This window comes from Pavona decussata, unplaced genomic scaffold, assembly GCF_977016875.1.
Source record: "Pavona decussata unplaced genomic scaffold, jaPavDecu1.1 SCAFFOLD_93, whole genome shotgun sequence".
Classification (NCBI taxonomy): domain Eukaryota; kingdom Metazoa; phylum Cnidaria; class Anthozoa; order Scleractinia; family Agariciidae; genus Pavona; species Pavona decussata.
Window position 1 is genome coordinate 820,250 of NW_028145510.1, and position 27,278 is coordinate 847,527.

Consider the following 27,278-nt stretch of genomic DNA (forward strand, 5'->3'; position numbering starts at 1 on the left):
CACTGCAGCCGAGCGACAGTGGCATAAGGCAAGTATCCGGCGCCTTTATAAATAACGGGATACGGTGGTTAAGGGAAGGCCACCCTACCCTCCAGGTTGGGGTTTGGACATAGGGCCAATCCCCCCATCCCGTTAATAATTATTGATTACGGAAACCAAATATTCTTCAAACAAGCAATGTTTTATCGGGAGCAGCACAACTACCTGCCCGACTCCAAATGATGACCTTATCACTTGGGAGGATGGGCTGACGGTGGGAGCAAGTGAAAGCCGAAAGGAAACCTGTTCACTAAGAAGGTCGTTGGCATCTCCCAAGTCTATCATAAAGATAGGGTTCCGGCTTATTTCTCCCCTTGGGGACAAGGAAATAAGTCAAGTCAGTCGGGAAAGTATGATTGCAATTATATCTTGTTAGTAGTTTGGAAAGGGCTGAAGGAGAAACATGAGCACGCACGCAACTTCTGACAAGGCAGAGCACAGTGGTGGATCTAGAGATATAAATGACTGCTGGTGTAGCCTGTGAACAGGCTCCCAAAGTTGAGCACATGGCGAAGAGAACGGAGATTGGGCGGCAGAGCGGGCTCGTTTATTTCTTCGCCCTATACATGTGTGCCACTTGGGAGCCTGTTCACAGGCTACTGCTGGTCTACAGAAAGAATTAAAAGTAATTTACAAGTGGTCTCTAGTGTGAGGAAAGTCCAGTTACATTGAGCTAACTTCCAAATCACAACACAAGTTTGCAACAAATGAAGTTCAACATTTATTCACATATTATTTCTTCTTAATAGCATCTGCTTCGGCCTGTTCTCTGGCTCGTTTCTCTCTGATGCCGATCAGCCTGGCATTAGCACGTGCAATACGCATGCTCTTGAATACACTAGTATTCTTTTCTTCATCTGTGATCTTGCGAGCCTTGATTGGCTGGCGTGATGGTTGGATGGGCATGACGGGACCCTGGAGTTGCACTGCGTTGGACAGTTCAGCCGGCTGAAATTTGAAACAAATAGAATTAATGTTTTAAAAAACATTTCACAACTGGAAGAAATTCTCACGTTTCCCTAAACCTGAGGAGTAGCACTCAAGTTCCTAAAAAAAGTCATGATCAAATGTCTTATATATTTCCACCCAAATTATAAAGAAATTCAAGGAAAAGCCACTTATTTTAAGTTAAGCTTTTTAAAAATATATGCGAGAACTTTCTGGGTTGCTCATTCTTCAACTTTTAGCTTAAAAGCTGTACACAGCACAGGAAAGTGGAGTGACCTAAATAGGACAACGAAACGGCTTGCCTATCAGTCTAGAGCTTCCTTTTGTAAGCTACAGCAGGCAGCTTGTCTTTAAAAAAATTTATAGTGCAGCAAATTATAGAACAGGTTGAGAATCCCCCCCCCCCCCCCCCACTCTGACTGACAAAAGCCAGGGAAAATGAAGGACTTTTAAATTTGCTGGTAAACTAGGTAATTAGATGGTAGAACGCATGAGAGATCTCTCTGCAGGATGAATATGGCATAAGAGTGTAAAGGGGTGACAGAGCCTGTGGACTTTCTTGGAATACTGCCCTTCCATGATACTATAGCCTTATTGGTAAGAATGCTGTTGTCATGTGTGCTATACATGTAAATGTAATTTGCTTAGGGGATCACAAATAAAATAGATCATATTCGTATTCTCAGTATCAGGGTGCAAAGAAAGTCAGTTTTACAGCTTGCCATTCGGGCAACCTGTAGCTAGCATGTACAAGCCCAAAAGTCATTTCAACCAGTCCCAAAAACGTTTTGATGCACAGGATTGATTACACAGTTCGTCTGTCTTTAGAATTCCTCAAAAACTTCACTTGCCTGTCGGGCAAGTTAAGAACAAAATTCACTAGCCCGATAGCAAAATCCACTAGCCGCAGGCTATTGGACACTGCTTTCTTTGCACGCTGCAGTATTGAACTGGATCCAGATAGCGTTCAATAGAGGCTCTTGTGGGGGAATATAATGAAAATATCTGCATGCAAAAAGCAAGCTAGTTCCAGCTCAATACAGAGAATACAAATATGGTCTATTGCAACAGGAGATAGTTACAGCTTACACACAAGAGATTTTATTACCACTCTTATTTTGGAATTGCATTAAACATATTTTCTTTCAAAGGCCATCAGTGAAAAATGATCTCACAGATTCACATTCACATTGTTTTTGAAGGCTAGTGTAGTTAAGAATTCTTCAGACATTTATGTCTTTCTACATCATTTGTTCTATTCTTTACAGATGGTTTTTTCTCCACTGTGGTTCAAGATATTGGCACAGCAATATTGTACATATACAGTTACCTCACTGTCTCCCTGCTTGGGCTTGCTAGCCTTCTTTGGGAAGACAATCAATTTACTCTTGTACTCCTTCAGTCTTTGGACATTAGCCTGAAGGGATTCTGCTGACCTGTTTTTCCTCCTGTGGTCGACTGAGATGCCAATGGTTGGAGCAACTTTACGTGAGATGCCTGCAGCCTAATTGTGAACATAAACGTGTCATGTAAATTATTGGCCTTGAAATAACTGTATGAAGATAATCCTAGTATAGAGAAGTAAAATGTAACTGAATAGAGAGCTATGACAGGAGTATTTAGCATGTCGGTACCCATCAGATGCAAGATAAAACAACAGGACTTTAAGTTAGAAGGATAATCCAGCTTTTTATAGAGCGGTAACAGATGTAAACAACACAACCAGCCAATCAGAATTCAAAGCAAATACATGTAACTGGTGCCAAGTGTGGGAAAATGTGTGTAGCCAAAACACGATTGGTTTTGGTTTGGATTCCCTTTGGTTGAAAAAGTGGCACAAGTTTTGTTAACCGATCTAATCGCAGAGCGTAGTAATGCAAAACCAAAGCAAACATGAAATTACTTTTGATACTTTTCTTACCTGAAGACACCTGTTAATACAACCACAACAATAGTACAACCACATTTTCACGGCCTACTTGTGTTCACTTGTGTAAAATGGTCTCACTCTTGAGTATTTATGCTCTAAGTTTGCCAAATGCAATGAATTTGGCTACTCCTTAAGGGACTTTGCAAACACACTGTTTGTTCCTTTGCCACGAACAAATTACTTCAAAAACAGCTTTAGCTATGGTGGCGCAGCTCTCTGGAACGGCCTACCCTATGATCTTAGGCAAGCTGAATCACTCAATAAAATTTAAGCGATTACTTAATCCTCATTTTATATGAACTTGAGACATGACATTCTTGGAAAAACAGGTCAAGTTTTCTTTAGGATTAGAATAATAATGATTGTTGTTTACATTTAGGATTTTTATATATTTATACATTTTGATATTGATAGTTTGTCTTGTACGTTTATTTGTATTTGACCTGATGAATTTTTACTGTGTATAAATAAGCAAAGATGAAAGGTTTCACTATATTATGAGTAACTTTAACAGGGAAATCGCTGCAACCACTATCTGTATACACTTGAGGTTATATTATGGTCAGGGTGCAAAGAAAGTCAGTTTTACAGCTTGCCATTCCGGCAATCTGTAGCTAGCACGTACAAGCCCAAAAGTCATTTCAGCCAGCCCTAAAAACGTTTTGATACGCAGGATTGATAACACAGTTCTTCTGTCATTTGAATTCCTCAAAAACTTCATTAGCCCGATAGCAAAAATCCACTAGCCGCAGGCTATTGGACACTACTTTCTTTGCACGCTGATTATGATGCAACTTTTCCATTGAATAATGAAGAGTCAAATGAATGCTTCTGTTCCCAAGTAAAACACCAACTCACCTTCAGTTCCTCTAGAGTAAATCCTCGTCCAGCCCTTATCTTGGTGTTATATTTAAAGGTGGGACAACGAATGATTGGCCGCAGAGCACCAGCAACTGGTCGGGGTGCAATCTGTAGAGCCCTCTTCTGACGAGCAATACGCCTGCGCTTCTTACGCCCAGGCTGATCAAACCATGTCTTTACATAGTTCTGCCACTGCTTGTGGAAGTGGTTGTTATGTATCATGTTGTTGTGTTTGGGAGCCATGGTGATAAGGCTGTGGTTTTAAACCTGAAGGTTACAAAGATGGCATTACTCACATTGAGGTACAACAACTAAAGTCAACAAAGCTGGATACCAGCCAATAACTCAACCAGACAGAAAGTTAGTTATAGGTATATATTTTTCTGTTTCCTTTCCTGCCCTGAACCATTTTTTAATTAAATATTCTTAATATTTTTAACATCCTGTATAGTCTATGGACTAGAGGGATTATTAAATATGTATGTATTTATGTGTATGTAAAGCCAAATTGAGTTTTCCTGGATTTAATCAAGTAAAGCGCAGGAAATTGTAGCCTGCGAATGCAGAAGTATTTTCCGGGGAGAGAAGCAACAACCAGAAATACGTCTGCATTCACAGGCTAGGGAAACTGCTTTCAGCACAAATTTGAAAGAATCTGAACTGACAAGGATTGAGTTACCAAAAATCAGGTTCACCATAATATATACCTGCCAACTCTCACGCATTATGCGCGAGTCTCACGCCTGGGGACTAGAGACATCAATCTCACCTATCAAGGACAATATCTCACGCCTGACTCACAAATCCGGACGAGTTGTTCTAAAAAAACTTCATTTCATTTCAGATTTGTTATGTATGATTTCTTTGCTCCTTATAACAATCATAAAAGCTTTCAAATGCCTACAATCCGTTTGAATCGTAAGTGTTCAAAGGTCGTCGGAATATCGTCGTTAATTTTCGCCAACGTTTAGAGTCTTCGGAAATCTTCAGAAGTGGCTCAGATGTTTTCGGTGATCTTGGTCATGACGAGACAAAAATCTCACGCATTTGACTCAGAAAAAGTTGGCAGGTATACATAATATACAACGTAAATGTTCTTTAAAAAGATGTACAATGTTACAGTGTTGGTTTATTTCTATTTCATCCATGACAAACAACTCTGTTGCATCAAATGTTTGGGCTTTAACCTAATACCTTTTATCTGTTTGGCAAGAAAGGAACTTTTTTCCTTGAATTTAAACTCTTTTATGGATGAGCTTACCCATATATTAATCAATCTATCGCCTCCATGCACGAAGTTTGACAATGTTTTGAATACTTCGAAACGTTATTAATTTTATAATACGAGAAAAAAAAATCCGTTTAAAAAAAAATGTGGATAAGTCTTTTACAAATTAAACCCACAAATATAATGCCGGGATGCAGGGAAATGAACTGAGGTGCTGGAACAAGGCCACCAAAACAAAACTCTACAAGACTACAACTTACAGTATCAGTGATTAGCTGAAAGATGAATACACTCGCAAGCGCTCAAGCAGAATTTCGTTTTCAAGGGGACGATCAAATAAATTTGCAATCACTTTACCGAAAAGAGTAATTTTAGCTATTTTATTTTTACCAAAATATATTCTACATCGTAGATGTCGTCTGAGAAGAGAGAACGATAAAACCACAGTACTTCAAGTTTCGGATAAAATAAGCTGCTCTTTGATTAAAAAAATCATCCAAAAATCGAATTCGATCAGCAGTTTAGACTGGAATACAACGATGTGCGAGAATTGAGATAGATTATTTCACGATACTGACCTTACAACCTACACTTCTCAACAACCCAAAGGAAAGAGAACGAGAAAAAGGCGATCCACGTGCATTATGGGACAGCTATTGGCGGTCAGCGGTATTCTTCATCGCTACAATAAAATTTTGAAGCAAGCACAGTCACATGTGTTCGTGATTCTTTCTCAATTTTCTTCGATTTAAAATCTCTCTTTTGGAATATAGTATGTCAGGACAGAAAGTAAAGAAAAGCCCTAAAGATATTGCCTCAGCAAACGGATCGGTAGCAGCAACAATGAAGAAAGCTTTCAAGACGAATTCTACATGGGAGGACAAGGTACTTGCTTGATATTAATAAAATGCTAGTTTATTAAATCTTGTCATGAAAATTCCCTAAGTGCCGAAAATTGATAAGTTTTGTTCGTTTTGCCACCAAGTTCATTTATGAAATTGCCTTTTTGTTCCTTTTTCACAAATCTAAACGAACTTTCAATTTATATTTAGGCATACATGTAGGTACATGTTATAAGGACTGTGCCTCCTGCTTGTACATAGTACAGAAGTATTTTGGCACAGATTATGACCATGTGGGAAAAGCAGATCTTATCAAGGGCTATTAAAATAATAAAAAATAACTTTCTTTATAGAGGAAATCGCCCATAGGTAGTTTTCAGACGAGACCTGTCAACAAAGTGCTCAGTGTTAAAATTTGGATAGAAAGTGGGAATCCAAAAAGAAAATAGGGGGAGGGGGTGGGGGGCTGGGGGTTACCAGCCATTTTCAGAGATGAAAAATGCTAGGTCACCATTAATTTTCTTTTGGATTCCAATAACCCTTGTTAGGATCTTTCTTTCCTTCACAGTCATAATCTGCACAAAAAGACCTATGTATTAGGGGGCATTATCCTTGCAAAAAAAAAAAAAAAAAAACACAGTACATCTCTTGGACCATTCTGTAATGTGCAGAATGTATGAGCAGAAACAATGTTATGTTGAATTACACATCTCCATGCAGCTGCATTTTGATCTTCCTACTGAAATGTGGGCAAGAGCAATGAAAGGGTGTGTGAGAAATCCCAAAGTGGCATACTTATAAAGCCCAGGCTGATATTCCTCCTCAGGAAAGGGAGGGAGGTACCCCGCAAAGTTTTACACTGGGAGGTCCCACCTGGAGATTCACCCTCTTGCTGTATCACTTAGAAACTTTTAGTGAAATGATACCCCTTCTACATACCTAAAACTAAAAATTGTACCCCTTTCTTAAATGCCTTAAAGATGTACCAAAGACAGAAGAATATTCCCTACATTATTGCTATAAGCATATTACTAGTATACTACTATTTACGCGGGATGCCCTTAGGGGGCATACCGTGTCTAAAAACGGGTCGATTTCTTTTTTTTTTTTTCTTCGTAGTAGCTACAAATCTGTACATTAATTTATTCACTAAACTCTCCCCTCTCCTACTCGGGATGCATTGTTCTGATTGTCTTCAACAAAAGCAGGCCAATCAAAATCCATTCTTGTCGCTTATATCGTGAGGGAGGGGACCCACTCACCCCTACCTGTGTGACGTCAATGCATCATTTGATATATTTATTAAAGACGGATAAAATTGTCGCGCCATATTGTTTTAACATGTTCTGGACTCAAGTGTGCCATTTTCAAACGGAAATTCACCATTTTGAAGCGGTAAATCGAAAGAATAACTTCTAAGAAGCACCCGACACGTAAAACGGTGGAAATTGGTGAGTTCCTGGCGAAGGAATGTCTTAGACCACGACGCGAGACTGAAAAGAGGTCATTGAGAAGCTTACGTTATCGTAATGGAATTTCACAAATTTCCGTAGCCTCTCACGCAGACGTTCTTTGGGGTTCGTCACGTGTTCCTGCCCTAAGAACTTCTGCGTGGGAGGCTAAAATTTCCGATGATAGTCTGAGTCGCGTAACACAAGGGAAACAACGTAACGCGATCGTTGTGACTTAAACTATTCCACTAGAAAGGATAGTTTTATCAATCGGCGAAGCATACAGTTGGAATAAATGAATCAGCCTTAGCATCACGCGTAATGCCAGTATAGCAGGCATCTTGTTCTGTCAGGAATCACTTCGCAGCTTTTGTTAAAATAGTGTTACCCTGTTGGTTCATGATCTAGTTTTGCGACTCTTTAAACTACTAAAATTTTAAATTTCACTTCCCTTTCCATCATACTAAGAGGGTAGGAAATGCAACCCTTTCATGCAGGTCTTTACGTGGAGTTCCCCTCCCTCCTTCCTGGGATTTGTTTCTGGTAATATTTCTAATAGACAGAGGTGGGATAATGAGACGTAGAATGCCATGCTATCGGGGAGAAGCAGCCAGAGATACTAATAGGCAGGCATTCCATGTGATCTGTTTATTTTCTCACAGGCGACCCTCGCGAGCATCAATTACAAAAACAAAAGTATTTTAAAAGATTGACTTCTTGTATCTTTGTTGTAATTCATGTATTTCCTGTGAGTGGTGGCCGTTTTGAATAATTAAGACTTGCAAGGAATGGGACCAAGTTGTAAGGTGTTAAAAAACTAGTCAATTTCCAACCACGTGCTAAGAATAAAGACTTTTCCAAATGTTTTCCAGAGGAAACTTCGTTTGAATCCTTATGTAACTTGACCCCATGTAAATTATTTAAAATAAAATGGTCACGTGCAAAAACACACAAACAATCTGAGAGAGGGCAGGACAAATTTGCACTCTGACATTGTTTCTCCCTGTCCAGGTATATGGTCCAATAGGTTTAGGATAGTGCTCGAAATAGCACAAGTGGGCTAATATTACTTACTGCAGTATCTTGCATCTTGAACACCTTCAGAAGTCTGTTTAAAAAACTTTGCCTTTAGACCTTCTCACACAAAATTTGAACAACCTGTTCTCCTCTATTGCCAGTAAATTGAATCCTCATACTGGTCGGGAGCAGTTTTACTTTTTCCACTGTCAGCTGTTAAATAAATTAGTTATCTGGTTTAGGTGGGTTGGTTTCCTGTTGCAGCCTGTATTCAGATTTCAGTAATTTTGACTACTTGTTACAACCTTTTTGTAATGACTAATGCTTTTCTTTTTTTTTCTCCTCAGGATGAATTCCTTGATGTAATATACTGGTTCAGACAGGTTTTAGCAATTGTGTTAGGTATAATTTGGGGTATATTGCCTCTGAAAGGAATTCTTGCCATTGGATTGTAAGTATGAATCAAAGTGACTGTATTGTGGTGTGCACTTTATGTTTTTCAATCAAATTGCAGTTCACATGCAAAAATTCGGACAAATCCGAGCAAAATGGAAAAACAGCCTAAAATTTGATATAGTTCAGTTATGCTCTCAGCCCTTCAATTATTATAATATTTATTATAATTGTTTAGACTTGAGTGTTTTACTGAAAAATAAACCTCTGGTCAAATTCATATGAAACTACTTCCAGGTCCTGAGTGTTGTATTTTCTATTTTCTCACTAGTGAGGATATAGGTGATGTCATTTGCCGCTTTTTCATGGTTATTTGTGCAAGCTAAGCAGTCAGTGAAAAATGGGGAGCAAAAGATTGTCTAGTATATAATGCTTCAAGATATGAATTATTAAATTGTTTTACAAATTTTTCTAGCTAAAATGACAAATGAATACAGTCTGTTGTACTTTTTAATAAAAGTAGGAGTAAAATTTTATTAAAATAGTTAATTGTTATTTACTTGTGTTATTAATAATTACCGGTAACTTAAAGTATTAGCAAAATTCTTAATTACTTTATGTACATACCCCTGTGGAACATTGGAGATTGTTACTCTCTGTTTATGTTGATCCTTTTAGTGATATAGATAATAAAACAGAATGGCTTTTTTCTCTTTGTAGATTTGCTTTAATAAATGCTGGTGTTTTGTACATATACTTCACAAACTTTCAAAAGATTGACGAAGAAGAGTATGGTGGACCATGGGAACTCACTAAGGAAGGTTTTATGACATCATTTGCATTATTTTTGGTGAGTATGGAACATTACTATAAAAGATGTGAATGGATTCAGCTTTCTCATGTTGGCAAGGATTGTCAAGGCCTTAGGTTTATGTTATCACGCAAAATCTTAAACCCTTACCAAGGCTGCAGCCCAGCAGGAGCCCAGTATCCTGGGGCACCCAAGAAAATGCTTGGGGCATCAAAATTTTTTGTAACAGCACTTAACACTTCACATGTTGGGCTCCTTACTTCTCAGCTTTTGGCCTTGAGGGCTCCTTGAAATTTTTCTTAGGCAACAGCCATGCTTACCTGTTAACAGACACCTCACTGGGAAAAATGGCAAAAAGAAAGGCCAAGGTGTGAAGAAAGGTTTGTCCTTCAGCTTGCGTTTGCTTGCAGCTTTTCTTTTTCACCAAAAAGTTCACATGAGTTTTTATCTTTCTTGTGTTGTCATTGGCAAAAGTACTTTGCAAAAATTGCATGTGTTGAATCATTCAAGTTAACTACTCAAAAGTCCATGTTCAAACTAAACAGGTAAAGAGATACTGTAAGTCTAAATAGTCTTGTTCCTTTCTAACACCCCCAGAAACTCATTACAAGTGTTCTTCATTTCAAACAGTGGTGTGTTTCTGCCAATTATGCCCAAAGTTAACATGACACATATGTATTTTACTATTTTATTTTATTACTGTAAATGCAAACATGACTGTAGTTTGCTTTAAATTTGTTTTTCACAGGTGGTCTGGATTATAATCTACTCTGCAATACACTTTCCATAGCTTTGTAAATATCTTCCTTCACACAAATCGGTATCAGTGAAAAACCAGCCAATGGAACATCACCATCGTCATTGTTGCCTTAATGTCAACCTCTATGTGTAACATGACTGGTATTCTTCTTGCCAAGAGGACATAAAAAGTGTTTCACAAATTTCATCCTTTGTCACAAACTTAAAGCATTAGGCCTTGGTTCTGAGCAGGTCTTCTATATTCACAAATTATGGCATTTCATTGCTTAATTCTCGATAGAATTAGAGCTTAATTTATGTGATCAATTTTCAGAATAGCAGGTAGACAAAAGTGTGACAGGAGCAATATTGTTTTTAATACTTGATTTTGGATAAATTTGTAATACCATTAGTCGGAATTGGCCATTGGAAATTTTAATGTCATTATTTAGGCCAACATACATAGTTCTATAGTTTACCAAGTAGTCGTTTCTTGTTAAAAACATGTACATTATGTTCTGTTTAAAAAGTTTGTTCTAAGTACTGCTATTGCTATCCAAACGTTCTCACTCTTTATTCAGGGACTAAACAGTGTTTGGGCTAAATCTCCATAACCATACCTGAGCATGAGCCCCAGTTAGATAAAATCCCTTTCAAGCCTCCCTTAAAATAAAAATCACTTTATTTAAGTGGGACACTCTCCAGATAGAATTAGAATTTGGAAATGTTGTTTTGGAGGAGAGGGGAAAACTGTCCAGAGTACCTGGAGAAAATCCTCGCAAACAAGGATGAGGACCAACAACAAATGGCGTCAACACTGGGAATCAAACTTGGGCGACATTGGTGTGACATGAGTGCCCTAACCACTGTACCTTCCCTGCTCCCCCAATAAACAAACAAACTTGTGAAAAACAAACATAGTACAAAATCACAAGAGGCTGGCCCACATGTCAACTTACTTATTAAATACAGCATGGTGGCAGTATCCTGTAGTGAGAGAGGTTGGTCCTGCTGGTAAATACAGTAAAGGACTTTACAAATCTTAGTTAATTTGCCAGTGAAGATACTACGTGTAAGAAGTTCTAAAGAAACAATGAAGCGGGAAAGGAAATTCTTGCATTAATAAAATACAGCTTGATGTTTGTTTTACTTTGCCACAGTTGTGCTTTAATTTGTCTTTTGCTCATTCAACATTTCCTTCCCTAAGAATTCACAGTGTCCAGGTTCCTTCACCCCCACCCATCTACATCCTTTTAAACCAATTTTGGACTCTTTTACATTATTATTGCAAGTGAATGTGGATCCAGGTACAGGGGTGGATTTAGGGGGATGGAGAAGGGAGGGGGGGGGGGGGCCAAGGGGGCCACAGCCCCCCTTCTCTTGTTTGTTTTGTTTTTTTTCTCATAAATTTGACCGTTTTTATTGTGTCATTATTGGAAGCAATGAGAAGGCGGAATAGACAAGTCTAGTGTTAATGTGAAACAATGTTAACAGGCTGAAACTGAGTCTAGTCTATCAATACAAGTATTCTTAAGTATACCAGCGAGGTCACTAAGTTAAGTGATACTAGCTAGGATCATGGGCTATTCCCACATTTAGTATAGAAGACGGATTATCCGTCTGGACGAACTTGGTCAAGCACATGTTGTTCGTCTGTGTATGCATCTGGTATAAAGACGGACACAATGCGTCTGAACGAACTATCCTCCGTTGAGAGTCTTGTGTCCGTTTTTATACCAGAGATGCATAACCAGACGAACAACGAATGTAATTTCTCACATCCAGGTGATTAATAGTTTGGGCCTAGATAGCCCTTGGAAATGCTGTTTGTCCAGTCTGCTATTGCCTTTTGTCCTAAGACTGACTACACCCTTCCATGCACGTTCTTTTTGTCAACTCATGGAAGTCGCAAGGGTGAAAAGTGAACATTAAATTTAACATTTATTCGTAGTTCCTTGAATGCGAAAACCGTAAACAGTATTCATCGATTTCTTCACCTTCACTCCTTCCTAGGCAGTGATAAGACATGTTCTTTCCCAGGCTTGTATTTTGTAACAACCGATCTGTTATTGATGGCGAGCATTAAGGTGATTCCGCTGAAAAAGAAGGAGTATTTAAAATTGTCTAAGACTTGGTCCAGTTCATGACTATGTTATGAGCATTACAAAAATGCAATAAAAAATAGGGGTCACCGTGCTCGTTTTTGTGCAACCTGGATGGCTATTATAGTAAATAGACTAAATAGATGACCCACGAGGTTTATATTAGGAACGCTAGTAATCAGAAAAGGGAACTATCATTTCTAGAAAAATTTTTTTGTTGCATTAAAATATCGAAGCAGTTCAACAAATTTATTTTAATCTTACACAACAAACTATTTTCATTGAACTGGAATTAAGATTATGAAAAAAATTAAAGATTTTTCTGCGTGTGCACGTAAGCAGCACTGCCTAAATACGTGCTTTTTAAAGCATTCAAATAAAAATATCTCGAAGTAGAGTATTAAACTTTTCTTTAAATTGCGATAAATAGTGGTCAACCGTATGACATTTAAATTGATGCATTACAAAATGGGGGTCACCGTGCTCGTTTAGAAGAAAAGGACCATTTATTTTCCTTCCGAGCTAATCCCATTAATGTTCTGCGTGGACGCGAAAAATTATGCGCAGCAAGGATGCGCAATGCAATTCAACGGAATCACCTTAATTAGCAAGGCAGCACACTATTCTTTACAACAGCCATTCTCGTCCCCAGAGCCCCAACGTTTTTAAATCGTTGAACGATCCTATCGCTGACCTAAAGATCGTAGGCTCTGGGAACGAGGATGTACAACAGCAGGAAAAAATCAAAAAATTGTCGGGCATGTGCAGCTGGTTGGGTTCATATTATCCGGGATTTCCAAGTCTGCCATGACGACACTTAAAATTGTATATGGAAAGCAAACTCGTACGTCAGTACTCAGGCTCTTGATCGCCAGAAGAGACTCTGGAGAATTGGGAAAAAAAATAATTTTTTTGATTGGCTGCTCCAAACGGCTTGCATTGTTTTACCGCAGAAATCCTGCGGTACTGAAAATTCCAGTACTCCAGAGTCTCTCCTGGCGACCTAGCCTGCAATGCAGGCGTATTTTTGGAGCGGGAGCGCTGAATAATCCTTCGTTGCTGTCATCTTGGGCGAGGAAGCGCGAGAGGGCTGGAGCGAGTCAAAAGTGACTCTAAGGGAGAGGACGACTGGCTGAGAAATAAAGGAGGGGGGAGGGGGAGAGGAGGGAAAAATACCACCACTGTCCAATTCAAAGAGCCTGAGGACTCTGGGTACGACTTCTAGTAGATTTTAATTATTCTTCGCCCTTTGAGGCAGATCATTCACAATAGTCTTCGCGCGTTGGGGGGCGATAAATTTGACCGTCGAGTCAATCTCTTTTCCCGTTGGGGTAAATACTTCGATCTTTGAGTTGAATTCTTCTTCCGCATAAATCGTATTTCGTATAATTGTGCCATTCCGCACGCCACTCCACATGCCCTTCCGCAAACTCAACCTTTTTACTCTCACCGGCTCTGAATTCTGTAGCTGGTCCGTTTATGTCTGGACTTCGCGCATCAGTTTCTTTATATTCCACTAACCTGGCCAGGATTTAAATGTTGTAGTGATGGTCATTGATGACGGGATTCGCGTTCTTTTTACTTTGTGACCAGTTTTTACGGTTCTGTTTTACTCGTCTGTTCGCAGTTGTTCGCTTTCGCTAGCTTAGCAAATTTACTTAGCAAAATAGTTATTTCATCTCAGAAAAGTGTTGTTTATTCCGTAACCGACCGAATATTAATAAGTTCGCCAGTTCTCACTTGCAAGAGCAGACTTATGTGTGAACATCGCAGAGTCCGTGCAATGGAATACTCGCAGAATAAATTTGAAATTCGTACGCACAAGAAAACAAGTCGACAATTTCTGCCTCATCAGCCTGTTGTGTTGGTCAAATGAAAGGGCCAGACTGCAGCATTGACTCCTTATTTCAATAGAAGGGATAATATATTTTAGTTAGTCATCAGTGTTGACAGTTTTTGATGCATTTTTAATCATTTCAGAAGAATTAAGTTTAAAATTATTCCGATCAATTTAATTTTTTTCCCCGGACCCCCCTGGTTGTCTCACGCTAACGCGTTCGCGTTAACCTGCAACCCCTCGCCCCCACCCCCCGTAATTCCAAAACACGCTCCGCGGGCTTTGGCTTGAATGTTCCAATTTATTTTCCATGGACTTTTCTAATTATTTGTTATCACTAACTTTAACAAGGTGTTGTGATGCACAAGGACTCGACATGTCAACGGCAGATTAAGACAATGAAGATGCAACTGAATATTTTAGAAGCAACAACCGGCCGCAGAAATAAAATATCTTTTGGACTTCTTTTTTTTTTTTTTTCAAAAGGAAACTTGAAAAATATTCCTAAAGCTGATAAGCTGATAAGCCCTGTGTGCCGCTTAAGTATGGATGGAATGATCATAATGATGATTATAATGAAGATGATGATGACGATGAAGCGTGAGATGTGGAATCGCTTTTTCTTTATTTAGTCCATTTTGGGATCGAGTCCAGTAGCGCCGTTGTAAACTAAGTACAACGAATACAGTTGAATTAAAATAGACATAACGAGCGTGCTTTTGGAAAGTCTTGTTTTTTTTTGGGGAGGGGGGGGGGAGCGGGTGACAAAATTATGTGTGAAGGGCTAGTCGCTTGCATTGCCCTAATCTCGTACCCCGATCTCAGTCGTCGGTTCGGGAATGTCGAAATGTGAGATCTCCCCTCCGCCTGACCGTGGGAGATCTGGGTACGAGATTAGCATTGCCCATGCGCGCAGGGATGCACAGGAACAACCCAAACAAGCTTCCTTTTTATAGAGGTTTGTTCCTAGGAACGTTAATGGTTTTGCACGAATTTCTGCTGCGTGAGCCCGAATTTTATTTGCTTATTTTGTTGCCGTCTACTTATACCCTTATAATTTATTAATGGTACTTTCTGACGCTCAAGGGAAGTCTCATTGTAGCCGCACTGCACGTGCACTGCTAAAACCTTCCGTTCAATAACAATCATTTATTTACTTTCTTTTGTCTTTCTGTGTGTTTGAAATATGTGGAGATTGAACTTGGCAGAGACGATAGTCTGTGGGACCCTCCTGACGGAGAATTCTAGCCGCTGTTTTCGGAAAGATAAAAATGAAAGTATTTTATGTGAATTTCTGGTAAACGAGCCCGAACTGTCAACATGCTATGCATGCAAACTGACACACATACCTACCCACACATATACCCTTATAATTTATTAATGGTGCTCTCTGACACTCAAAGGAAGTGTCATTCAGCACTGCACGTACACTGCAAAACACTTTCGTTCAATGACAATCATTCAATGCTTTTTTTTCCCTTTTTGCGTGTTGAAAATATGTGGGGATTGACCTTGACAGAGACCGTAGTCTGTGGGACCTTCCTTAGAATTTTAACCACTATTCCTGGAAAGATAAAATTATTTTATGCGAATTACTGGTACGTGAGCCCGGCCGGACTGTCAACATGCCATTTCACATGCAAACAGACGCACTTGTACCGTGCGCAGTTAAAACTCACGGTGACAGCAATATAACATGCACAAAACTAACAAATAAACTTGTTAAAGCCGGAACTCCACCACAATCTACAACAGTACCCCAAAAAGACGAAAAACGGGACAGGATGAAAAAAGTCGCTGCAGTTCTAAGAAGTGACCTTGCCTTACTAGCAATAGTTTGTGCTCTTCTATCTGTTTCCAAAGGTAGAGTTTTCCAGTAATCTACATTTTTTCGTTAATTTTAAGCGCCTGTTTTGTTTCAAAATGCTGTCTTTGAAGATTTTCTTTCAGTTTGCTAAGACCCGGTTTCTTTCCGTATGCATCTTTCGAAAAGCTTTCAATCAAGGTTCATCTAGTGAAATGACCTTTGTCAACTATCTAGCTACGGCCTTTTTACAAAAATTATATTAAAAAATAACAGTTTGCTTTATAAATTAACTTCCAATCCACTAAGACCACTTTTTTTTTGTCTCATACCTTTGTTTCGAAAAGCTTTCAGCCAAAGTTCATCTGGTGACGTGGACTTTGTAAGCTTCGAGGTTGACGAGTTTTCCTACTTGAACATCAGCAAACTTGGTTCAGAGCTGGTTGAATATGGAGACGAATGCGGATTTGCCTGTTTAGAAATTCCTTCATGCATTTCCTATAACTTGGCTGCATTGCCTGACATTAACGGACAAAGCTTGTGTGAACTGCTTCCATCGGACAAGTACAACAACTCGAACAAGTTTGCCCCCAACAAAGTGTTTCATCACTTCAGTATTCCGGTAGGGAAACCGTCTTAATTTATAGCGCTCTATAATTTTCTTTTTTTTTTTTTTAAGATAAGGAGACTTTTAGTTTTTTGAGTAACGTTTATTAGATACTCACTGCGGTAAAACATACGTAGATTCTCGTTTATGAAAAAGGCTCTATGAAACCAACTTCGTTTTCACACTGTTTAAATTAACGCTCACCATTACATATTTTGGAGCAAAGGAATTGCATAACTTTTGAGTGTGCTTGAGTTGAAATAAAATTACTGAAAGTTTGTATATTTTTTCTTTTCTTTGAGTGTCAGTTTGTTTCCTTTTTACAACATATTTTTTGGCCTTTCAACAATTTAGATATGACAGGAAAATTAACATCGACCACAAAGGTGGAACAAAACATGCATATTTTTCATGCGATTAATTTCGATCTTTCGCTTTTTGCTGCATCTTCTGATGAACAATTACAAAGAATTATTACGGTTTTGAGTATCCCTTAAAAAATCTAACATCAAAAACAAACTTAACATGAAATGGTTTTTCTAAGGGAGATTAAAGCTGCATAAACAGAATAAAAAGACCTTAAAACGAAGATCTATTGAGTAACCTATTTGTGCTAACGGAATTTAGTGCAACTAAAATATTTTAAATATTAAATAGAAATATGCTAAAATTTTTAACCTGCACCTAAAATGAATGAAGAACTTCTTTGAATACGGAATTGGCTTAAACATCCAGGGAAGAAAAAAAATCTTAGAGTTTTCAAAAAAGGTTCTGGCTTTATGGGAACAAGATCGGACTTAAAATTTTTGGGACAATGAACCGTAGGATGAAATTAAAAGCTCTCGAGCCTTTTTTTTTTTAATCATCTCGTACCTCATTTTATTTACTTTTTTTTCAAATTTCGAACTTTACACTTTGAGACATCTAGATAGTTGCTGACTGGCTGTAACCATGGTAACTAATAGGTTACTTCACTGAAAACTGAAAACGGTCACCTGCTGTATTCGCTGCTATCAATGTATAAATTATATAAAGTGCTTGAAATTAATCGTAATTTGAATGCATCTACACATTCGATAGTATTCGGATGGAAACTTTTTTCGGACAAATTTTTCCTCAGAAAGTTTAGTCGTCCAAAGATTAGCAATTAAAGTGTTCTCCGTGTTTATCAGTTGTTAATTTAGTGTAACCATAGTAACTCATAGTTTACTGCACTGAAAGAATCAAGCGAACCCAATTAAATTAATGTTGAATTCACTGCTCACAGTTTACGAGCAGTGTGGATTCAGTAATGTACTTGAAATTATGAAAATAAGTTTTTCCATCGCACGTTTTGGTCCTAGCAGAGAATTTTAATAGAAACTTCTTTAACAAATGTCAAATGCCCCACATATACATGAGTTCCCTCTCTCTGCAGTCTGCATTTTACACTGACCGTCAGTTCAACTGACTACGGCCATCTTTTGTTAGTGCAGCAACCATGTTTCATTTCTTACTAGAAATACGTGACTTGCAAAACCTCGCGAAGCTAGGGCTGGGTGGAAAGCCCTCTTTACTCGTATTGAAGCATCAAATGAGGAGGTTAAAAGGTTTCTAAACAAAGCAACTATTTGGATGAGCATGGTCTTTTCGTAGCCCCAAAGGCTCGTTTGCGGTTGAAATCTATTTCTGACACGACGAAATGTACCTGTACAACGGGCGTGCAGCGCTGTCGTGTTCGATGATTTTTTTTCCCACGGAAAATTTTTTTACCGCGGACACAAAACATGTAATTTCTTCAATGCAATCTTTCACAAAAAAGGTTTCTGGAAGAAAGGGAAAGATTCTGCAGAGATTTTTCCATCCAGTGAACTCCCGATGTATGCAAATTTCCGTCTGACGCCAGCATGTCTCCCAACCTGTTGCTGCCTAGCAACCTTCCCTTTGTCTGACGTCATTCATTCTTTGTTTGCGCACTGTTGCCAGGCAACAGCACGGACATCTATATATTCACTCGGCTAAGCTCCCGAGCGCTGGCCTTCGGCCCGACAAATTTATTAACCTCGCTACGCGTTAAAAGTGTTAGGGGGCAACACCCTCGCAGACGTACGCTGGAAATCCGATCCATTTTTTCCATCCCCAATCCTCGGGCATATTACTGTTTTACAAATTCATGACCACTCGAAAATTTAATTAAATTCCCTTAAGGCGGGGGTAAACCTTAAAGCCGTTTTCATGCCGATTAAAATCGGTTTCATGGAAATATCTCGTTCACGTTTCAAGCAATCCAAAAACTCTCTGCTTATCCCGTAAATCTATGTTGTTGGGTGTTTTGTGAATTTTTAGGTGAATTTTGGGTATATTTGGGAGGAGATAGTTTTTCTTGAAGGATTGGTAAAATTAAGAGAAATAAGAAATATTGAAGATTTAGTGAGGTTTTAAAATTAGAATTTGTAGTTAATAATTAATAGACGGATACCCAGTTAGTCCACTAGCAACCTGGGGTGCTCTTGCGTGGTTATCGACTGTCTGTTGGTGTTTTAAAAATCATTTTCTTTCTTTTATCTCTTCTTCAAACCTCTAAAAATCCCATTCAAATTCACGTTTACCCCCACCTTAAGTGGAAGGCTTCTTAGGGCCTCTTCATATGATCCCGGTTACCGGGATGGCTCGGTAAGCGGGATGAATTTTGCAGTACGTTCATATGGGAAATTTTATCCCGGTTACCGAGATGAAAAGTGGTGACGCGGTCAATCGAGCGTGACATTTACCGAACAAGCCCGGCAAGAATTTTTCATTTTTATCGGTTCTACAAACCTCAAAAGTATTATATCTTTATCTCTACTACGAAAAGGAATTATTTTGAACTAGAACATCTCAGAAATGAGCCGTAATAATCAAATATATCCGTTCTAAGACGCGAATGTTTGTTTATAGACTTCATCCCGGTAACCGGGATACCGTGTTCATATGAGAAAATTTTCGTCCCGGACTCCCGAGATCTCGGTCGCTGAAACCGAGATCTCGGTAACCGGGCTGGCCCGCCTTCTCATATGAACACATCGAATTTTTTACAAAAGAAATAGGAATGGGGCGAGATCTCGGTAAGCGGGCTAGCCCGGTCAACCGGGATCATATGAAGAGGCCCTTAGAAAAAGAACATTCTTCATAAAAAAAAAAAAAAAAAAATGGCGGGCTTAATTACCACTAGCCTATAGCTACTAATAGCATCATACCAGGAAACCCTCTTATTTGCCTTGTAAGAGCTTGAAGTAAATGGTCTCTTTTCCTCTCTTTGTAGTCTCCGTGTAGCAGCGGGCCCTGTAAGAATAACGGTAAATGCGTGACTCTGTACGACAAGGTGAAAAGCTATGTCTGTGTTTGCAAGGAAGGATTCACGGGAAAAAACTGCGAAACAGGTGGGGCACTTTGTCTTTGTTCTGCTGCAATCGAGTTTTAGCCACCTTATTATTGGACGTGAACGACAAAAAGTTGGGACTCAGATGGCTACTGTACGGAACAAATTTAAAACTCAACGATATATATGCCATCGTTCCATCGTCCCAGTGTCTGTTAGTATAACAATATTGCAGTGAATCCCTAGAATGCAACTTTCTCTGCCACGTTTTATGAGTGGGTCTATTGAACAAATTCAACAGTAGTCTTCAAATGTCCGGGTTTTTTTAAACCTGAGATTTGCAAGATAGCGGGATTCAGATGTCGCGTCTTTAGAAGAAAGGGAAACTTTTTCGCTTCCTACATTGCGGTTTTTTGTTGTTTTGCTCTACAGCCACTCTGGGACACTTAATGCTTCTTTGCGGTCGCCCAACTCACTATATGTACTTCCCCTTGTATATTTTTTTTTAATCATTCATTTACTGTTTATTGTGTTTGCATATAGTACTATTTAGACATAGGATCCGTGGAATTCGTTGCTCGTGATTTCATGCTGATGCTATTTGTCTACAGTTAGATTGCAAGGTGTTCGTTTATCACTTATATATGAGAATCTAGCAGATCTACGTCTTTACAAAGTTGATCAATGTTGTCTCTCGCTTTCGAGAGCTTTGGCCTCTTGCAGTTGCTTTCAGCTCTGTTGCATGCATGATCTGTAGTTATTTTTGTCTTCCAGATATAGACGAGTGTGGCAGCAATCCTTGTGTGAATAATGGAACGTGTATTGATGGAGTAAATGGATTCACTTGCAATTGTACGCGCGAATTTGGTGGTGATTGCTGTGAAATAGGTTGGGAAATTATTGCATTTTTGTGTCGGTTAACTGCAGCTTTCCTTGTCAGCCCTTCTGTGTGGGTGGTTTGACTTCATTCTTATATCGACGATTGAACCGGTTTGGGGACATTGTCTACTCCATGCTCGCTACAGAATCGGCGATTATGCTGAAAATGAGACTGAATTTCCAAAATGTCGTATTTTTAGTTTGAGTTGAAATGATTTAATAAACTTGTTTGGATGTTTCAGTTGTAGGGGAACATAATGCATTAAATATTAGTGAGGGGAGCGCACAAACGATGACTGTCAGTGCAATGCCCTATCCAGTCCTTTCTTTGGATTCCATCTTCAGGGCTATGCTCGCCGAATTAAAGACTTTGAGGAAATAAAGACTTTTATTATTATTATTATTATTATTATTATTATTATTATTATTATTATTATTATTATTATTATTATTCTTATTATTATTATTATTATTATTATTGAATATTTCCTTTTATGCGCGAAATTCGTTTATACGGGAACCCGTTTTCAGGCTAGTTTTGAGTCTGCATCGACAAGTACTATCCGTAAATAATCAACATATTTTATTTAGCTCCCAGGAACTACAGAAAAAATCCTCACGACTGATTTGTTCATTCTTAATTATGAGATCTGCAACTTTCTGATTGCTTGTCAAACATGAAGAATCCACAAATCTGACCCGGAAAATCGTCGCCGTACCTACCCCTCCCCACTTTTTCCCGTCGATACTGACTTACAGTAAACATGGGCTCCTGCAGTAAATAATATTTCTTTTAAGCATCTAAAAAAGGTTAAGTTATCGCCTCAAAAACTGCAGTGATTTGGGGGAAAAATAAGAATCTCCTCGTGCGTTTATTTTTACATTGAAGATATCAGCAAAAAACAAGGAATAACCTTCCCATTTTCAATGTTCGCTGTCAACTGAGTATTGTTATGCTTTAAAATTTGCGAAACATCTAACTTTGGTTTTGGGTAGAGAAAGATTGGAAAGAAAACTCACCAATGGAAGCAAACCTCAAACATATCTCAAATGCTAATGCTGAAGGTTAACCTTCGTTTTTTCTCCTTTAGATTTGTCGATTAACTCAACCATATTAGCTGCGTTCCTTGCGCCTGCCGTTGGAAATGACCCAAAGTGGCTTTTGTGTTACCGCGCCTCCATACACGGTGGGGCAGTCAGTACCTTTCACAACAGGTGCGATGGAAAAAGACACACCGTTACAATCATCAGAAATGGTCCGTACGTTTTCGGAGGGTACACGGACATTCCCTGGGACGGTAATTTTAAAAATCCTCCATTGTTTATCTGAGTGACAATACTATAAAACACATATGTTGTAGCTTTTAGAACCGCCCACTGAACCCCCCTCCCCCCACCCCCTCCTCCCCTGCCTCTCTTTCCACCCTCAATCCACCCTCAATCCAGCAGGTTCTTCTAAGTATTAAACCTTAATCACCACAGTTTTATTAGCCCTGTTTACAGCCTTGCCACAATGGAATCATATTATATCCAGTGGAACTGGCCAACTTTGCATTGCCGGCGTCGATGGTATGGTTGGGCTGTTTTGATATTGATCATAACAAGGACTTTTAAAGCTTTTAAAGCAACAGTTTATCCGTTTTAAATCTTAATCCAATTGGCTCAACCTCGTTCCTAGGGTCTCTCCTCTTTACGTCCCAGGGAGCGTGAAGAGGAGAGACTCCGGCCTGAACGAGGTTGTAATTAGCTCCGACCGAAAAAAACTTGCACGCGGCCACTTAAAATTAATTACCGTATTGTTAAATCCACAAAGGTTGATTTTGTCGGATGACTCTAGGTTGACTTAACGTTTCGCGGATTCTTTCAATTAAGACGAACAATTGTACATACTGTAGTGTGACTCTGTAGCAAAACCAGTATCTCTCAGTGGTGCTGTAAATTCAGTGCTGTCAAAACAACGTTTTAACTTGGGGACAAGTCTCTGGCACAATTCCCTTACAGTGTTTACAGGAGGGGACAAAGTCTTGTCTCATGAACAATTTACATGAATTCTTGGGCCAAGTCATTAGGACCTTACTGATAATGGTCCTTACTGATGTATTTTTTTGGCAAAACTGGGTTATTCCTCTGGTGGGTGAAGCCCAAGGGTCTAAGAGAAATACAATCCTTCATGTGAAGTTTGACTCAGGGAAGCAAAATACAGGGTTTGTATTGGAATCCGATGGCAACTAATTTCTGTACCATTTCTTGTGGAGGTTTTCAGTCTAAGAGAGCTATAGTAATTTAAAAAAAAATGATTTCCGTACATTTGAGGGGTAAAAGTATTTTGAAATGTGGGCAATCCTGCTTTTAAGTTTCGATCCTTTGACGTAGACGGGAAACGTTACAGACCAGCATAAGTATAACATTTCAAAAGTGATTATTTTACTGCTATCGCATCCAGCTGCCTCAAGTTTGATTAGGACAATTTAATTACTAGATTTCTTTAATTCGCAGAGTTTGAATTTTACATATAAATTAACACGGATTTTTTTCTCATCTGTTTCTTTAATTCCCTTAATGTTTGCTCTTATTTAAAATATCACTGAACTAATGCGCGTAAAAGTAGCTGTTTGGGCCTCACTCCCTGAATCACAAAACAGCGAGAGAATCGGCTGCTTCGGAGTGCTGCGGAACGATTGATTTTGATTAATTATTGTGCAGATAATAAACGTTCCTTCATTTGTTTTAGGTTAAACTTTATACAATACAATACTTTAATTGATTGAGGACCGTTAAACGATAACAATACCAGCAAGAACATTTGTTTCGTATACTTTATTTTCAAAAATAAATGAAAAGCAACCTGTAGTAATGTTTTAATTCATGCATATCGACCCCTTTCTTTGTTTGTTCTTCAGATCCCAGTCATTGGAGCTATGGCTACACAAACAAGTCGTTCATCTTCTCACTGCGCAACAAAGAAGGACTGGCACCTTTCAAAAGTATGGTGGTAAGGCCACGTTTGGCAATTTTCAGGTTTTCAATCTATGGGCCAACATTTGGTGGTGGGCACGACATCTTCATTTCTGAAAATGCGACCACAAACCAAAATTCGTACGCAAGGTTTGGCAGACGCGGCGCCTACACTGTTCCAAGCGCAGTAACAGACGCGTACACGATTTTGGCTGGAACTGAAAAGTTCTCGCCTGATGACTGGGAGGTTTTTTACCGCCAATGATTTCCCTTTTAACTGGGTTGTATTGAAAACGTGTTACACGTGTTACAATCGCAAAGCTTTAAGAAATCGTTAATATTGAAATTAATGAAATACAATTAACAAGCTAATCTGGTCAGTATACGCACGTGGTAACAGCAGCTCTGCTCCAACAACAAATAAAAGGTAAATTTGAAAATTAAGAAATAACGACAGGGAGAAAGAGAAAACAGAGAAAAAAAGAATAAAAGGAACAAAGAGAGAATATTTCATGTACGTTTTACCAATTCAAAATGGTCGATGAACGTAACAAAGAATAAGCGCAGAGCTCCCCCCCCCCCCACCCCCCGCAACCCAATAAAAACCCATCATACTGTGCAGTAGGAGGAGGAGGAGGAGGAGGAGGAGGAGGGGGGAGAACTTTCGATGAGAACAAAATTATTTACCTTTCTCCAGCTCACTCTAAGTATTTGTAATCACTTCAGATCTTTATTTCAAGGGATGCGCTATTCACCCGATTGCCCCCACCTGTGGGAGGGATGGAGGTAGGAGGAATACAGACCAGGACCCTTATACACAACCACTTCAATTATTAATGACCTTCTGTGATTTAATGTTAAAGCCCCCAGCTTATGCGGCAAGACTAGGGTAGCTGCAAATCTTTTGTAATTTGGCTGTAATTTCAAGGCTCTCAGTGCCACAGAATAGGAGAAAAACAAAAATTAATTAATTTTGCCTCTGCGATTTACTGTCTTTAGCCGGGTGGGCTGAAGCCATAGCTCTGTTATGTAAATTTATTAAATTACCCATATTACCTTGTGATCTTTTCGCGTAGGCCATTCAAACTGGAACACAGCCTTGCTAACTGCCCTTAAATTTCCACACATCACCGATATCATCTTATGCTAGAAATAGGTTATGAATATATGGCACCTAAACAGTTTACGATAAACTTAAATTATGTATTTCCTCTCGAACTAAGTTAAACTTTTGTTTAAAGAATGCGTTAATTTATAGCGGAACTTAGTGAACAATCGTCATTTTCCAAAGCTGTATAAGCACCAAGTGCATTGGCCGAAAAAAATTCACATTTAATGTAACTGAACTGAACTAAAGATTTTATAAGCTGTGTGCAAGTAAAACATAATGTGAGTAAGTGGGTAATTCTATTGTGAAAATAATAACAAAATCATTCCTGATTGGGATAAACTCGGTGATTTACTGAGCTAAACCTCTTACAAACCTCCATTTTAAGACTGGCCACTTAAGTCCGATGCCTAAAAAAAGTCGACTTACAAATGCAAGCGGACTCATATTAGGATCAAAATAGCTTTCGCACGATGCAGTCTATTTTTAAATTCCTATCATGCAGGCGCAATATACAGGAAAGCACTGTTTCTTTACGGGAAAGAATCGCGGCTTTATGGATGTGAAGATCCTGTATGGTACGGGTCGGTGGGACGGGATCAAATTAAAGGCAGGAAGTGGAATAAGAAAAACTTATAACTTGCATGGGAGGGCGCGTGGAAAATTTCGGTTAGACGTTCTGGTTTCTAGTTTTTCGCATATTCCTATTGACCCTAATTTTCAGGGACGGTCGAGGGCAAGATCTAACGGCACGAAGGACAAAAAGGAAAGCTCGAACGTGTGAACCAGCCACATTGAAGTTGGTTTCTTCCAGCTAAGGTTTCTCACGTGATTAGTTGGCTTTCTAAGGTGTCAAGAAAGAGACTAGTAGCTGATAGTGTGTTTTGTGGTCTGCGATGATTTTAGTCACTTTTTCTATTTAATCTTTCCACTTCCGAGGTTAAGCTTACTAAGATTTTTTAAAGCAAAACACGGAAAAACTGCAAAACCGAAAGGACAACCTTATATAAGAACACTTGAACAGCAGCGTAAAACTGTTAAGTAATCAATGCAATTGAATGGAGGAACTGTAACATAGGGAGCTTAAGCAACGACGACGGCAACGGCAACGAAAACGTCACCTGAAAATATATCTTTATTTCAATTGTGCTACTTCTCGATTATTTCAACTCGCTCAACTTTTACAAAAATGGCGAACCATCTAGGAACCAAATTGGTAGGAGCGACGTACAAGTTAAGAAAGAAAATGAAAAATTCACCGTCGTGCGTTCACGTTCTCCACAAAACCTTAAATGTGGTCATTTCACGTTGTTGGGTCTTGTTGTTTTGCAGAGGACGGCAAAGAAATGTACCAACATGTAAAACGCACGTGCAGAGCGATTGTTTTTGCGGCGTTGTCGTTGCACCGTCGCCGTCGGTGTCGTTGCTTAACCTCCCTTATTGACCATAAACGGTATTTAACTTTATTAGACTGCATCAAGAGAGTAGCTCATCCTCTCTTGACTGCATGCAATAGTGAACGGGTAGCTTTATATAAGATCACTTGAATATCAGCTTACAAATGTTAAGCAGTTAATGCAATTGAATGCAGGAACTGTAACCTTCTTGATTTTAAATAATATTTAACTTTATTAGACTGCATGCAATACTGAACGGGCAGCTTTCTGTAAGATTATTGATTATAAACAGTATTTAACTTTATTAAACTGCATGTAATCCTCCCCTCTACTAACTATGATGTAATACTGAAAGGGCACCTTTGTCTGTAACATTATTGATTATAAACAGTATTTAGCTATGTTGGACTACAAGCCATAGTGAAAGGGCAGCTTTCTGTAACATTAAAATGACCATTAAATTGTCTTCTAGTGGTTTTTCTTGCAAAATGAAATCAGCAAGATCTAGAAATATTCAGCTTGGTTGTTTCTAATAAAACAACTATTCTACTCACGCTTGTTGGATATGAGATGATTATAGCCAACTCGGCACTACGAAGCCTATCTATCATCTCATATCCAATGTGCACTCGTGGAATAATTGTTAATGACAACCCTCCAATTAATTTCCACGCCTTCTCTTTGGCCAAAACAAGCCGTATGGCAGTTGGCAAACAAAAAGATTTTTCTGATTTGATAACAGTCCCCCCCATTTGTTTCGAGAACAGAGAAACAACATCACATGTACAGTTTTAGGTCCTAGTTGTAATCCAATCACAGGTTAATAAAATCTAGTAACTAGTTGCGTTTATTTGGATGCAATCGCCCCATGGCCATAACCAATATAAATCTGTTGATCAAAGACATGTGCGTACTCCTTGCGTGCCTACATATTTTGGCGGGAAATGTGAGATGGGACGTGATTGTGGTTTTCGTAACACGTCACGTGGTTTCC

The 27,278-nt window shown here is 38.9% G+C and overlaps 3 protein-coding genes across 3 annotated transcripts; 2 read left to right on the plus strand and 1 right to left on the minus strand.

The window, feature by feature from the left end:
- Positions 1-736: 736 nt before the first annotated feature.
- On the minus strand, positions 737-5,661 carry LOC146473466 (large ribosomal subunit protein eL13-like). The gene is made up of 4 exons (XM_085118172.1): positions 5,585-5,661; positions 3,776-4,045; positions 2,318-2,491; positions 737-987 (listed from the first exon to the last, which is right to left on the minus strand). Exons 2-4 carry the CDS (start codon positions 4,019-4,021, stop codon positions 772-774), a joined length of 636 nt encoding a protein of 211 aa, XP_084974298.1. The 5' UTR covers positions 4,022-4,045; positions 5,585-5,661; the 3' UTR covers positions 737-771.
- A 32-nt stretch (positions 5,662-5,693) lies between these two features.
- Positions 5,694-11,407, plus strand: LOC146473467 (GEL complex subunit OPTI-like). Its single transcript, XM_085118176.1, has 4 exons — positions 5,694-5,891; positions 8,664-8,767; positions 9,430-9,559; positions 10,269-11,407. Exons 1-4 carry the CDS (start codon positions 5,781-5,783, stop codon positions 10,308-10,310), a joined length of 387 nt encoding a protein of 128 aa, XP_084974302.1. The 5' UTR covers positions 5,694-5,780; the 3' UTR covers positions 10,311-11,407.
- Positions 11,408-15,822: 4,415 nt separating this feature from the next.
- LOC146473468 (uncharacterized) lies at positions 15,823-27,275 on the plus strand. The gene is made up of 6 exons (XM_085118067.1): positions 15,823-16,060; positions 16,349-16,623; positions 19,889-20,006; positions 20,720-20,833; positions 21,916-22,122; positions 23,725-27,275. The coding sequence occupies exons 1-6, from the start codon at positions 15,823-15,825 to the stop codon at positions 24,042-24,044; spliced, it is 1,272 nt and encodes a 423-aa protein (XP_084974193.1). The 3' UTR covers positions 24,045-27,275.
- The last annotated feature ends 3 nt before the right edge of the window (positions 27,276-27,278 follow it).